Source organism: Somniosus microcephalus, chromosome 32, assembly GCF_052327205.1.
Source record: "Somniosus microcephalus isolate GS21.2 chromosome 32, FLI_Smic_1.0, whole genome shotgun sequence".
NCBI classification, from domain to species: Eukaryota; Metazoa; Chordata; class Chondrichthyes; order Squaliformes; family Somniosidae; genus Somniosus; species Somniosus microcephalus.
Window position 1 is genome coordinate 9,107,137 of NC_141018.1, and position 13,476 is coordinate 9,120,612.

General features: G+C 43.9%; 1 protein-coding gene across 3 annotated transcripts in view; it reads left to right on the forward strand.

Moving 5' to 3' along the window:
- vps13c (vacuolar protein sorting 13 homolog C) overlaps positions 1–13,476 on the forward strand; it is a 339,126-nt gene that overhangs the window by 118,041 nt on the left and 207,609 nt on the right. For all 3 annotated transcript variants that reach the window (XM_085972079.1, XM_085972080.1, XM_085972081.1), the window contains 5 exons: positions 1,580–1,697; positions 3,946–4,081; positions 5,832–5,919; positions 10,044–10,213; positions 11,113–11,266. In XM_085972079.1, coding sequence (XP_085828205.1) covers positions 1,580–1,697; positions 3,946–4,081; positions 5,832–5,919; positions 10,044–10,213; positions 11,113–11,266 — 666 coding nt within the window. The remainder of the gene's footprint in view (positions 1–1,579; positions 1,698–3,945; positions 4,082–5,831; positions 5,920–10,043; positions 10,214–11,112; positions 11,267–13,476) is intronic.

Genomic DNA, 13,476 nt, shown 5'->3' on the forward strand with positions numbered 1-13,476 from the left:
ACAATGAAGAATATTATGTCATAAAATAGTTGAGCGGAAAATCATTGAGGGAGAAATTCAGTAGGTTGCGCCACCCGTTAGCGCCTTAAGAGGGCGCAAAATTCTGCGTGACGTTAGTGGTGGCGCTAACCGTTAGCGCTGCGCCGCTACCGATGACGTCATCGGTGTGCGCAGCGCCGCGGCCGCAATATTTGGCAGCGCCCCTGATTTACCGCCGGACGCTATGTCCGACTGGTTCAGGGGGGCCTACCTGCGGCCGGGGAGGCGCAAATTAAAGGAGGTGTGGGGCGGCCATTTTCGCTGGCTGCCTGCCAGCACCTGCCTGCGCTCCAGTCCCCGGCCTCCTGAACCCCCCCGCGGAGTGACGGCTTCGTTCCAAGAGCCCGGCACTTCTCTTTGGTGCCGGGCTCTTTTGCCTGCACTCCTGATCCTCGGGGGCCCAGCTGGGCTCCTGATCCTTGGGGGCCCAGCTGGGCTCCTGATCCTCGGGGGCCCAGCTGGGCCCCAGATCGCGCTGCACAAGGCCCCTCCCCTTTAAGAAGGGGAGGAAGGCCTGCAATACAGCAGCGCGACGTGCCGCAGCGTGTGGCGCAGCGGCACATTGCGCCACGATATTCAGTCGCAGCGCCCCAAGAGGGATGCGGGGTGCCTCCAGTAGCGCCGCGCTTCCCTTTGGGGCGCTACCACTCAATTTCCGGTGGGCGGCCGTGAATGCTTCCGGGCCGCTACTTTCAGCTCTGGTGCTCTGCTTTCATCAGTAGTTTCAAGTCCTTTTTCTGGGATTCCCCTGTGGAAAATGAGTTGGGAGACTTCTGTTTTCCTGCAACTCTCTCCTTAGGCCATTCCTGAACCACAAGGAATTTGCTTTAGTCATCTAGGAGTGACTTCAACTCCAAACCATAACAAAGATGCATATTTGCAGCTGCTGCTGCCACCGTTTTGTGACTTGGTGGGAGCATATCACCTTGGGTGCCAGCGGGCCATCAGTGAGGCAAACCTATATTTATCACTTAGGGGACCCTGAGTTGGTGGTCTTATTGATGGCAAAACTGATGGCCCCTGGCAATGGTAATGAAGCAGACGGTGCTACATTAAGACAGGAGGAAGTTCTACTTCTACTCAGTAATTTGCAGGTACCAGTCTGACCTCAGTGGAGTGTGGCAGATGCTTTTGATTCAGAGATTGAAGTGGACCCTATGGCACTGGGTTACTTTCTGAATTACATTGTTATGTAGGTAAGCATGGCAGCCAATTTTGGTCTTTTTATGGATTAATCAGAAAAGTGAAATTAAATATAACCTACCAGCTGCAGAAGAATTATTTGCACGTAAAAGGTAATAAGGAAATCACATTATGCAAGAAAGACTTGAATTTCTATAGCGCCTTTCACGACCATAGGAGGTCCCAAAGCGCTTTCCAGCCAATTAAGTACCTTTGAAGTATATAGTAATTGTTTTAATGTAGGAAGGTGTCATCAAGGTTTTTTGAGAATGAGATTAGAGTGCATTATATCTAATTCTGTCTGTATATTATACTATTATCATTTCAATTGAGTTTAAAAATTGTACTTTTACTTCAGGTCAAGATTGGAAGTCTGCTCGGAAACAGTGCTCCTCATCTCAGCACATACTGCAACCTATGGATGTCAAGGTGCAGCTTTCTAGAGCCCTAGTGGAGAAAGATACCAGGATGCCCAAGTATGTTCAGCATAGGCTCCATTGTGGTTTCATTTTGGTCTATAACATTGAACTAAAATTTTCAGTAATATATACAGAACCTATGGTATATGTTTACATGAAAATGACTCTGTAAATATGTCACCACGTGGAAGCAGCAGTTTTGGTGAAAGTGTAGGTGAGCGGGGGTGGGGGTTAAAAATTGGGCAGGTACCTTTTAATCGAGAGTTTTTAGTTACACTTACTTTGCTGAGCTGTATGATTAGTGAGGCACTACAAGGATCATACATTGATTCTGCTGTAAGGTAAGTGATACCATTGCTTACTGTAACACAACAAAGCATAGAATTAAGTGGGGAAGTTGGTAGAAGAGTTAAAATTCTAGCCTGGTCTTGTTTGAGGTTGATATCTTCGAACCTGTTAGGACAGTCCAAGGCAAAGAGCCTGCACCAGCAAAATGTCTCAGCATGTAAAAGGCCTGGATCATATCCCCTTACAATTTCCTTACAAAATGAGGTCAACTGCACATCTATGGTGCAGCTTGGAACCCAAGATCCGAATCATTATTGTCGCTGTTCTCTGAACCCTCTCTACCGCATCAGTACCTCTTTGAAGATGAGATGCCCAATTTTGTGCACACTATTTCAAATGTCATCTGTAGAGTAATATCAACTATTATTTGATCAGCTAAGTTGATGGCTTTAAGTCAGCTTTGCACTTTGAATGAAGGATACTCCCAAATTCATTTGCCAGCTTTGTTAATGTACACTATTTGCGGATTTCTGATTCCAATGTGCATTGCATTACTTCCACCTGCATTAAAATCCATTGCTATTCCTCAGCCCATATGCTTCATTTGTCCAGATCTTTTTGAATGTTATTTAGCTCTTATACTTGCCATCTAGTCACGTGTGTAATTATGTTTGAATATGTAACTAATATATTCAAACATTTTACACATGGCACATTCCATGTCCTTGTAGAAAGTTCACTTGGTGCTATTTCTACCACACCTAGGTGTTGCACCTGACCCAATCACAAGCTCAGAATAATTCAGTGTTTGCACACCTTCGCATAAGTGTTCAGAAGCCATTATTACCAAACCCAGGAAACCCTCCTTCCCCCAACCATGCTGTCAGGCTGTTGCCCTCTTTCTCCCTCCCCCCACTTCTATCAATGAGCCCTGCCCTACAGTCCATCCCCAGAGTTGCCGATTTCCAGCATCTCCACCCACTTGTAAACTTCCAAAGCCCAGGATCGGAGCCAGTGCTGCTAAATGCCAGGTTCTCACCTCTGACCCGGTATGCAAACCATCTTGCTGTGCTTCCTCAGCTTAAAAAAAGAGGAAATAACTATGTAGGTACAGGAATATATTTAAGTAAAAGCACTCATTTAAGAATGCAAGAATAAGCAAGGCTACTGATATGTAGTTTTCACAGAAGAATGAACATTTGCAATATTTAGTTCCCAAAACACTGTTTAAACAAAAAACCTGGAACACCATGTAATCATAATAGAATTTGACTTATTCAGTGACATATTGAGTTCATGACACGATGCTTCTATCATTCGAAAACAGTGGGCTAGATATTAACTATTCAGTGCCCGGAGTACGCCACTTGGCCGTCTGAGTGCCGAGGGTAGGCCTGGTCCATTTGAATGGAGGTAGACAGTGCCTGAAGTACAGCGGCCCAGCCTGGTTTTGTGGAGCCTGGAGGGGCCCTCCTGCTCCTCCCGGCCCCCCCAAAAATAAGCGCAGACTAAACCTGTGGGATCCTCTTCCGCTGGACTGCCAACATACTGGACAGAGCCGGTGCAGCGCATGCTCCACTCGGTGCCCTCCTGAAATGGCAATCGCCATCCTTTGTACATCATAAGAAGTCGATTTTCGTTTTAAATGAGCCTCCTGCGTGACTCGGGGTCACTCTGGCCAGCCAGCAATGGACCCGGGGATGGATTGCTGCGGCCACAGCGACGGCAGGATCAGGGTGATCAGTCAGTCCCACCATTTTCAGGGAGCAACCTCCCTGTTTCTGTTGGGCGAGAGGCTCCTAAATCTACCCTAGTCCATTCTGCGATTCGCTGTGATCTGGTGGTAATTAAATGCTTTTAATTAAAGCATTTTCTGTTTTTATTTCAGATTTCCAGCATCCGCAGTATTTTTGCTTTTGTAGGCTTTTAATTATTTGATACTGTTGTGGTTTAGGCTGATTGGTAATTTATTTGGAATTTGTCTATTGAATCCAACAGTGAAGTGTTTGTTTTTCAGATTTAAAGTCTCCGGTGAACTCCCATTACTCCATGTCAGAATGTCAGATCAGAAAATCGGAAGTGTTTGTGAGCTGGCTGATAGCATTCCCTTTCCTCAGAGTTCGTCGTCCTCCAGATCACCCATCAAACCAAAGGTTGGTGTGATCTCTTATACTTTCCAATGCACTGCAACCGTACAGAGCAACAAATCCAGGCTTCCCTGTTGCTTAGCAACATGTGCAGGAACTCCGGCCACGGACCAAGCGTCCCTGTTGCTTAGCAACAAGTGAACGAACCCCAATTACACAGCCACAGATCCAGGAACTGCCACTAATATGAAGTAAAACTTACCTGAACCTACTCCTGAATTTTGCCGGTTAACAGAGGTTTCCGGTTATTTAGGTGCCGGTTAAAAGAGAGTTTCCTGTACTTGTCTCTGATTCTGATCAGGTTGTGTCCTCACAGAAAACCTGCATTTCAAATAGCACAGCACAGCTCTTCAAATGTATACAGTATTCGGCTGTGGGAATTTTTTTTTTGTCCACTGGCACTTGACTGCACTTTTCTTAATTATGCAATCCCAACAGTCGCTAGACACGCATGCATGCTATGTTTCCCTGCTACAGGAAACTCTCATTTAAACGACACCTAAATATCCGGAATTCTCTATTAACCGGCAAAATTCATACTCCGAAAACAACACCTCAATAACCGTCAATGTTGCCGAGTCCGAGTCTCCTGCGGTGGCCGAGTTAGTCAGTGGGGGTAGTTCTCCAAACTGCCACTACTCGGCTTCTTGGCGCTGTCGGGAGTCCGAACACCTCAATAACAGGAGTCTGGGTCTCCCGCGCTGCCGGTAGTCTCTTCCGATCCGCCAATTACTGTACACTGCGCATTTCTTGATTTTTTAAATTTTTGTTTGTTAAAAATAGCCTCTGTAGCTAACTCTCTCCGCCATCTGGAATTTTTAATCAACCGGCAACACGCCGGTCCCGTCGGTGCCAGATACCAAAGAGTTTCCTGTATATTGGCCTTTTTCATGCCAACTTGTATCAGTCTACAAAAAAAGGGAGGAAAGATTCTATGGTATGTTTTAAGTATTGGACACAGTCGTGCTTTTAACCCCCTGCTGATTTTTCTGTTTTATATTAAGATAAAGCAACATTGAAACTACAAGACCCCACATATTGGCATGAGTCGTACCTGTCAAATAACTGCTTACAGCAAAAATCCCTGATTTTTTTTTTTTACTCTAACATTAAAGGCAACTCTCTACTCACCTGAGCTCGGTGGTAACTTTTTGTTTGTGCCCCTCACACTTCTAGCATGCTGATCATGAAGCACTCCAGGGAAGCTCAGTCAACATTTTCTTGCATCATGCACTCTCGATTATTTTACAATGTACGTGGTGACGAAGGGAATGTGGGCAAATTCAGTTTACTTGTGACTGTTTGAAAATGTAAATGTGGCGTGTCATCAAATATCCAAATTTAATTGCCATCCCTTCCTGAAATGTGCTTTATCTTTCTTAAAAATATTTTTGAACAGAACTATATTAATCTGATTTCTTCCCAAATAACTGTTCTTTCAGCAATTATTTAATGCATTCTATTATTTTAAAAATGTGCTGGAAAAATAGATCATCTTGCTGGAAAATGTTAGGTGTGTGTTTACTAACTTTCCCATTATAACCTCAGTGAAAACTCGTGCTCCTTTCAGTCCATAAGCGTGAAGTGACATTGTAGAGAGAACAATGGAGTGAAGACACAAGGTCTAAAAGGAGCTTCGATGCGTTGATTATTGAAGCTATTGTTTTATTTGGACAATTATACTTAACTGTAGACTTGTCCCTCAATCCGTGCCCCTTGGCCAATTAACACAAGCTTCTACATTTTTTGTCTGTAGATGTCGTTACCTGCAAAATCAGGAAAGGTGTTTGACCCCAGTCTAGTAGCTGTCGGTTCTTCAGCAGCGCTGGAAGCTGATGATTCAAGTAAGCCTCGAGTATTTAGGTTTTTTCACAAATTGTGAACTGACACAGTAAATGTTATTCAAAACTGTAAAGTTCATTTTTTTTTAAATACCTCCTGTAAAACATAAGCTGCTTGCCAAATTTTTAGTGAACAAATAGTGCAATTTGACTCTGCTTTCTCCAGTACTCCTAATTAATTGGGCAACATTTAAAAATGCGTGAGCTGATGCGCTATTTCAGTGACATGATTTTTTTGTGCTATTCCCTCCAAGCACAACGGCTGCAATCATTGATTTGTCTCGCAAAGCATTTTACATTAATAAGGTGCAAAATTGGGAAAGAACATCTTTAAGATTTGGTCTATTGCAACAGACAGGCTAGAAAATGTTAGCTATTTCAGGAGCACAAGAACAGTCAAGGGAGGGGGAGGGGGGGGGGGGGGGTGGAAAAAAGCCTTTCAGCCCATTAAGTTTACCCTTCTACTACCTTAACATCCCAGCCTAGCAAGGACCAGCATTTTAAACACTCCTAATGGCTTTGTATCTCTTATCCTATTCAGTAAACTACCTTAGGCATAATTGTAATGACTGTCAAAATGGAGCAGCTTTGTCAGGCAAGATCTTTTAAATCTATGTGGGCTGTTCAGGCATTGATGTACAATATATGTAGTCTTTTGTTCCTTTAACCTACTGTGTATCTGCATCACCGATTTCAAAATCCTCCCAAGATGATCAGTTCACTGTAAAGTCGGCAAATGGTTGTTTGTGCTGTTATGTGCATCTATAAAGAAATGGTTATCGGCACTGATCTTGTTGAGCCCTTCTAATGCTGGCAAAATTGTTTTTTAATTTCAACTTTCATCATTTTGCTAGGCTCCTAGTTTGTAGTGCAGCACATTTCCAATCCTTGTTTAAAGCTGGAGTTGTAGCAGAGGCCGCCTAATGTTCTGTTTTACTGACTGGTGAGCTGGTACAGAACCGAGCTTCAACATGGAGTATTTGCCCTGAAATGGGCATTACATTTAGTGCTTCACTTGCACTGCCATTGGCTGAGGAGGAATAGGACGGTGCAGCCTGAAATGCAAGAAGGTTCCAAAATTCCATAGATTCTAAAACGGTTCCCGCAGACTGGAAAGTAGTAAATGTAACCCCACTATTTAAGAAAGGAGGGAGAGAGAAAACGGGGAACTACAGACCAGTTAGCCTGACATCAGTAGTGGGGAAAATGCTAGAATCTATTATTGATGTGGTAACAGGGCATTTAGAAAATAACAATAGGATTGGGCCGAGTCAACACAGATTTATGAAAGGGAAATCGTGTTTGACAAATCTGTTAGAATTTTTTGAGGTTGTAACTAGCAGAATAGATAAGGGGGAACCAGTGGATGTGGTTTATTTGGAATTTCAGAAGGCATTCGATAAGGTGTCACACAAGAAGTTATTAAACAAAATGAGAGCTTATGGGATTGGGGGTAATATACTAGCATGGATTGAGGACTGGTTAATGGACAGAAAACAGAGAGTAGGAATAAACGGGTCATTTTCGGGTTGGCAGGCTGTAACTAGCGGGGTATCTCCAGGATCAGGCCCAAGCACACTCTTCTGTCTATTATCCAACCCTCAATCCAGCTATTCACAATCTTCACAGGGATATAGACAAGCTAAGTGAGTGGGCAAGAACATGGCAAATGGGATATAATGTGGAGAAACGCGAAGCTATCCACTTTGGTAGGAAAAATAGAAAAGCAGAGTATTTTAAATGGTGAGAGATTGGGAAATGTTGGTGTTCAGAGGGACCTGGGTGTCCTTGTACACCAATCACTGAAAGTTAACATGCAGGTACAGCAAGCAATTAGGAAAGCAAATGGTATGTTGGCCTTTATTACAAGAGGATTTGAGTATAAGAGTAAAGATGTCTTACTGCAATTATATAGGCCCCTGGTGAGACCACACCTGGAGTATTGTGTACAGTTTTGGTCTCCTTACCTAAGGAAGGATATACTTGCCATAGAGGGAGTGCAACGAAGGTTCACCAGACTGGTTCCTGGGATGGGGGGGGGATTGTCCTACGAGGAGAGATTGAGTAGACTAGGCCTATACTCTCTCTAGAGTTTAGAAGAATGAGAGGTGATCTCATTGAAACATACAAAATTCTTACATGACTTGTCAGGGCAAATTCAGGGAGTCTAGAACCAGGGGTCACAGTCTCCGAATAAGGGATCGGCCATTTAGGACTGAGATGAGAAATTTCTTCTCTCTGAGGGTGGTGAATCTTTGGAATTCTCTACCCCGGAGAGCTGTGGAGGCTCAGTCATTGAATATATTCAAGGTGGAGATTGACAGACATTTGAACTACAAGGAAGTCGAGGGGTACGGGGAGAGAACAAAGGCGTAATATTTGCAATTCTCCAGTTCTCTGGCAGTACCCCAGTTTCTAAGGAGGATTGGAAGATTATGGCCAGTACCTCTGCGATTTCTTACTGCACTTCCCTCAGCGTCCGAGGATGCATCCCATCTAGTCCTGGTGACTTTTAGATCATGGAAGATCTGTAAATTAACTCCATCTACCCGCCTTGGTTCTGTATCCATTAATACCTTTGCCTAACAAAAATCTATCAATCTCAGTTTTGAATTTTTCAATTGACCCCCAGCATGAACAGCTTTTTGGGGGAGAGTGTTCCAGATTGCCACTAACCATTGTGTGAAGAAGTGCTTCCTGACATCACCCCCGAACGGCCTAGCTCTAATTATATGGTTATGCCCCCTTGTTCTGAACTCCCCTGGGTTAAGTAAATCCCGTGTGTGATGGTCAGTGACTGTTGATGTGAGGATTTTCATTGAAACTTGGATCCTCAGTGGATTTTCAACACCAACTCGTGGAAAATTTCTACACTAATTATTTGACTAGAAGTTGCACCTCACAATTGGATTGGATAACTCTGTATAATTGGAACTCTTTGTTCCATCTCACTGCCTGCCTGTAATAAACTTCAAAGATTGACTAGTTTTTATTTTGAGTTTTTTTTCCCTTACCTTTGCCATGGTTGGCTGAGAGAACAGATGGGCAGCCTGCTCTGATGCTTTCACCAACTGTGCTTGGACACCAGCTGATGGGAAGCATGCAAAGATACTAAGGTTGCTCTCTCTCTCATTTTCCTTCACTACCTCCTTGTGGGAAAGTGCCGTTGCTTAATGCTGCACCACAGTTGATGGTTGAGATGGGTAATTTGCGGTGTGCAGGACTGTGGACACAAGGCTGTGTTCTGCTATTCACTGTTGAGACATACTGGAGTGTCGGTGTAGTGTGCTATTGGGCAACCATGGTTATTGTTGTCAGTTATGGAAAATGTACTTCAAAAAAAGCAGTGTTTTTTTTAAATATTCGTTTTTGAAATGTGGGCATCACTGGCAAGGCCAGCATTTATTGCCCATCTCTAGTTTCCCTTGAGAAGGTGGTGGTGAGCCGCCACCTTGAACCGCTGCAGTCAGTGTGGTGGAGGTACTCCCACAGCGCTGTTAGGGAGCGAGTTCCAGGGTTTTGACCCAGCGACCATGAAGGAACGGCGATATATTTCCAAGTCGGTGTGTTGTGTGTGGCTTGGAGGTGTTCCCATGCACCTGCTGCCCTTGTCCTTCTAGGTGGTGGAGGTCGTGTGATGGTGCAATGATGCAACAAATCACCTCCGGGAGGAGTAACTGTTTCCCAGTGATACTGTGGAATACATTTTGTTCATTGGGCACAAATGCCTCTGTGGAAGAAAGGTTTTTTTTTGCAACTGGCTTTGTGATGCAACTGTTCTATTACCATGTAATTGAAGAAATAAATAATTTAAATTTAATTAAATCCTTTGCTGCAAATTGTATTTATTTTTGCCTGAAATCCACATTCTCAGATTGCTGCTCTTCTGGTTCGGGCACGATTACGCACAGTGAGCGATCCAGTGGATTCTCCACTTGCACCATGCAGCTATCTGATTTTATGCAGTTTTGCCAAGTCCTGCAGGCAGCAGTAATGATTTCCTTGCTCTGCTAGTTGTCTAAAAATTTTTTATATCTTGAATAATTCAAAAAAAACTCTCTTGATGCAGTCGTAATAGCTTCTTTTCAAGTATATGCACCTGAACTGCAAATCTTCCTATTTCTCAGGTTCACTGGCATCTGAAGAAGAGTTCTCTGATGCAAAAGCAGAAGTTGACTTGCCAAGTAAACTAACAATGGCAGCTGGCGATGCCCCACCGCATGAACTTCAGAAAGAGGATATTGAGAGTCTGAGTGAGGAGCTCACAGATCTCCAACTGAAGTTCGAAATTAAAGAGGTATAAACCATTTTCAATATATTAGCATTGAACTCCTTTATATTTCAGTTACTCTGTGCCCTCGTTTAAAAACATGCTTTTGTATAAATATTGTATTTTTGTGAATGATATAATGGGTGATTTAGAACAGATGGCTTGGCCAACATGAGTTATTTTCCTAAATGTAGATGTGGTTTTCTGTTTTGGAAGTACGGACTGTTTTTGAAATGTGGCTCCTCACTTTAAGGCATTTCTCTACATTAATCCTGGTCTCTGGTGCTGTGCACCATTCCTGGCTGGGAAAGAAAACTGTTGGTATTGCTGTGAAACTAGCCATGGGAGATGCTGTGGGAAAGATAATGGCCTCTTTTCAACAGCCTACCATATTACATGGCTGAAACCAAGTGCGTGCAATCATTTAATGGACAACATTAATTTTTGTTGTGTGATCTGAGTTTATAGGTGTAATTCTTGAAGACCAGCATCACCTGTGTATGATCTATAACGAGGGAATATTTTGCCGTAGCCTCTTTTATTTATTGTTTGGTAGTTGGATTTTAATCTACAAAAAGAACACAAAGTAAAGTAACTTAGGCACTCCATGCTTATCCCCAGTTTCTTGCATTTGATGCCCCTCATATTATTGTCTCTCCCACGCCCCTCCCTCCAGGGCCAAACACTGGTATATTTTTACCTCAGTTGAGGGGTTTATTATGAAATGCCAAATTACTTTGATGTCAAACAAATTCAAAGTTGTGGCTTTAATGTGCAGTCATTTAAGTCTCTGCTCCTTGCATGTTGCTGGAAGGTGCATTGAGACTACAGGCGGATTGAAGTGTGTGCTTATTGTAGTGAGTACTCTGTGTTGCATTGTGCTCAGATGTTCAGTAACAGGAAACCCTTTGGTATCTTGCCTGTAGGTAGTTGTTGAACTTACGAGGCAAGAAGACCAGGAGAAGCCACTGCTCGTTTTCAGTGTGTCTCAGTTGGGTACTGAAGTGAACATTAGAACATTTGATTTAACATCTACATCGTATTTGAAGAAAATCACCTTGGATTATTGTGAAGTTCCTGGTAAGTATCTCGCCTCTTAACTTTTCTAGATGCTAAATTTAGATAATTTTCAAAATGTTTGGAAGAAGGCTCCACGAGCAGAGCCTCAACTTTTATAATCTCAGTAGTAAGTTTAAAAAAAAGATTTACAGCACTCCAATTTTTGAAAAATCTTCAACATGTTGCTGTATAGAATCTGACCAATAATTATGTCCACTGTGAGCAAGTTGAACTCATTTCAACTTGAATTCTAAAATTAAAAGACTTCTCTGTGAAAAGATGAAGGGGGAGAAATTCGGTATCGCCCCATTTGGGGCGCAATTATCGGCCAGGCGCAAAGATTAGCGCCTGGCGTTAATTATCGCCTCCGACTGCAAACTTGGCTTTTATCGCCCCTGGAGGTGATTGGAGTGGTAAATCAGGCACTTCACACCTGTCTTAAGGCACAAAGGCCGAGGAGCGAGGCGCTAACTCACAGCACTGGCGAAGCTCATGTGATGTCAGTCAGCAATGGAACACAGACGCACCGGCACCGGCACCGGCCAGTTCTTAAAGGGGAGTTCTGATGAATGGTCATCGACCTGAAACGTTAACTCTGTTTCTCTCTTCACAGATGCTGCTTGACCTGCTGAGTTTCTCCTGCATTTTCTGTTTTTATCTTAAAGGGGAGGGTTGATCTTGGTCTCCATCCACATCCTGTTCATTGTAGCCTTGAGTCTCGGCCTGGAGAGACCGGTACATCAAATCTGCTGGAAAGAACAATGGAGAGACCCAGGGAAAGAGCTCAGAGTGCAGCCCCCACAGCCTCTTCTAAATCGATACAAGGGCAAATCAAAATGAACCTGCAAAGTGCTGCTCAGTATGCAAAACTCCTTCAGAGTGTAGAATCTCTCCAGCAGTCAGTCTCTCTCTCTCTCTCTCTCTCTCTCTCTCTCTCTCTCTCTCTCTCTCTCTCTCTCTCAGAATGCCTGGTGCAAAAATGTCACCAACAAAAAAAGGCAGGAAGCGGTCACCTTTAAATAGCGCTCCCCCAGTCCCTTCCCGACTGCAAAACACTCCCCTCAACCTGTCGTTGCTAGCGGCAGGCATTAGGGAGGGGGCGCCACTCAATTTCCAGTCCGGGGCACTACTGGGGTGTTGCGCATTCGACTGACGTCACGATCTGGCGGCGCAGGAGATCGTGGCGGTAGTGTTTAGCGCCGCCGCAAAATGTCCAGTCAATTTTGCGAGAGGCGAAGATATTGCCGTGCCCGGGCGCTAGTTGGTTTGTGCCCCACTTAGCGCCCTCTTAAGGTGCTAACGGGTGGCGCTACCAACTGAATTTTTCCCCCGACGTATCCTAAATGAACTATAAAATTTGAATATATAAACGTTGAAAACTTCTTACCCGAGTGTGTGATATAATAGTGATGTGGTCGCACATGGTATTGAAGTAGTAATTTGTCAGGCCAGGGAGTGGTGAAGCTTTGGTTCACTTCTTCACACTGCTGAATTCCTTGTCTTGGCTGGATTGCTGTGGGGTTCCTCGAAGTGGAGACTGGGGACTTGCCTCGGGGGTGGAGAGCAAGGGGAAGGAAAATCTGAGGGTCACCTGTGGCTGTTTTGCGAGTGTGGCTCTTGACTGATATTTCATAACAGCATTGATGGAGGCCTGACATGCATGTGGCTCACCCAACACCTTGGTTGCAGTTAGTCGTCCAGGGAGATGCAAAAAGGGGAGAAAATATTGAGGTAAAAGAGGAGTTGGTACAATTGCCAAAAAGTGTACTATGTGGACTTGGGTCATGTCCCCCGTCTATCTGACTTCTTCCTCCAGTGAAAGCAAGTCATAGAATCCTAGAATCTTAAAGCACAGAAGGTGGCCATTCAGCCCATTATGCCTGTGCCGGATCTTTGAAAGAACCTGCCCAATTTAGTCCTAGAACCCTGTAAATCAGTCCTCTTCAAGTACATGTCCAATTGCCTTTTGAAAGTTCTATGGAATCGGATTCTACCACTCTTTCAGGTAGTGTATTCCAGATCATAACTACCCTCTGCATCAAAAAAATTCTCCCCATTTCCCCTCCAGTTCTCTTGCCAATTATTTTAAATCTCTGACCTCTGGCTACTAACCACTTGCCAGAGGAAACACTTCATAACTTTGGATACCTCTAGTAGGTCTCCCCTTAACCTTCTCTGCTCGAAGGAGAACAATCCCAGCTTAAAACTTAGGTAACGTTAACCTTATCTTG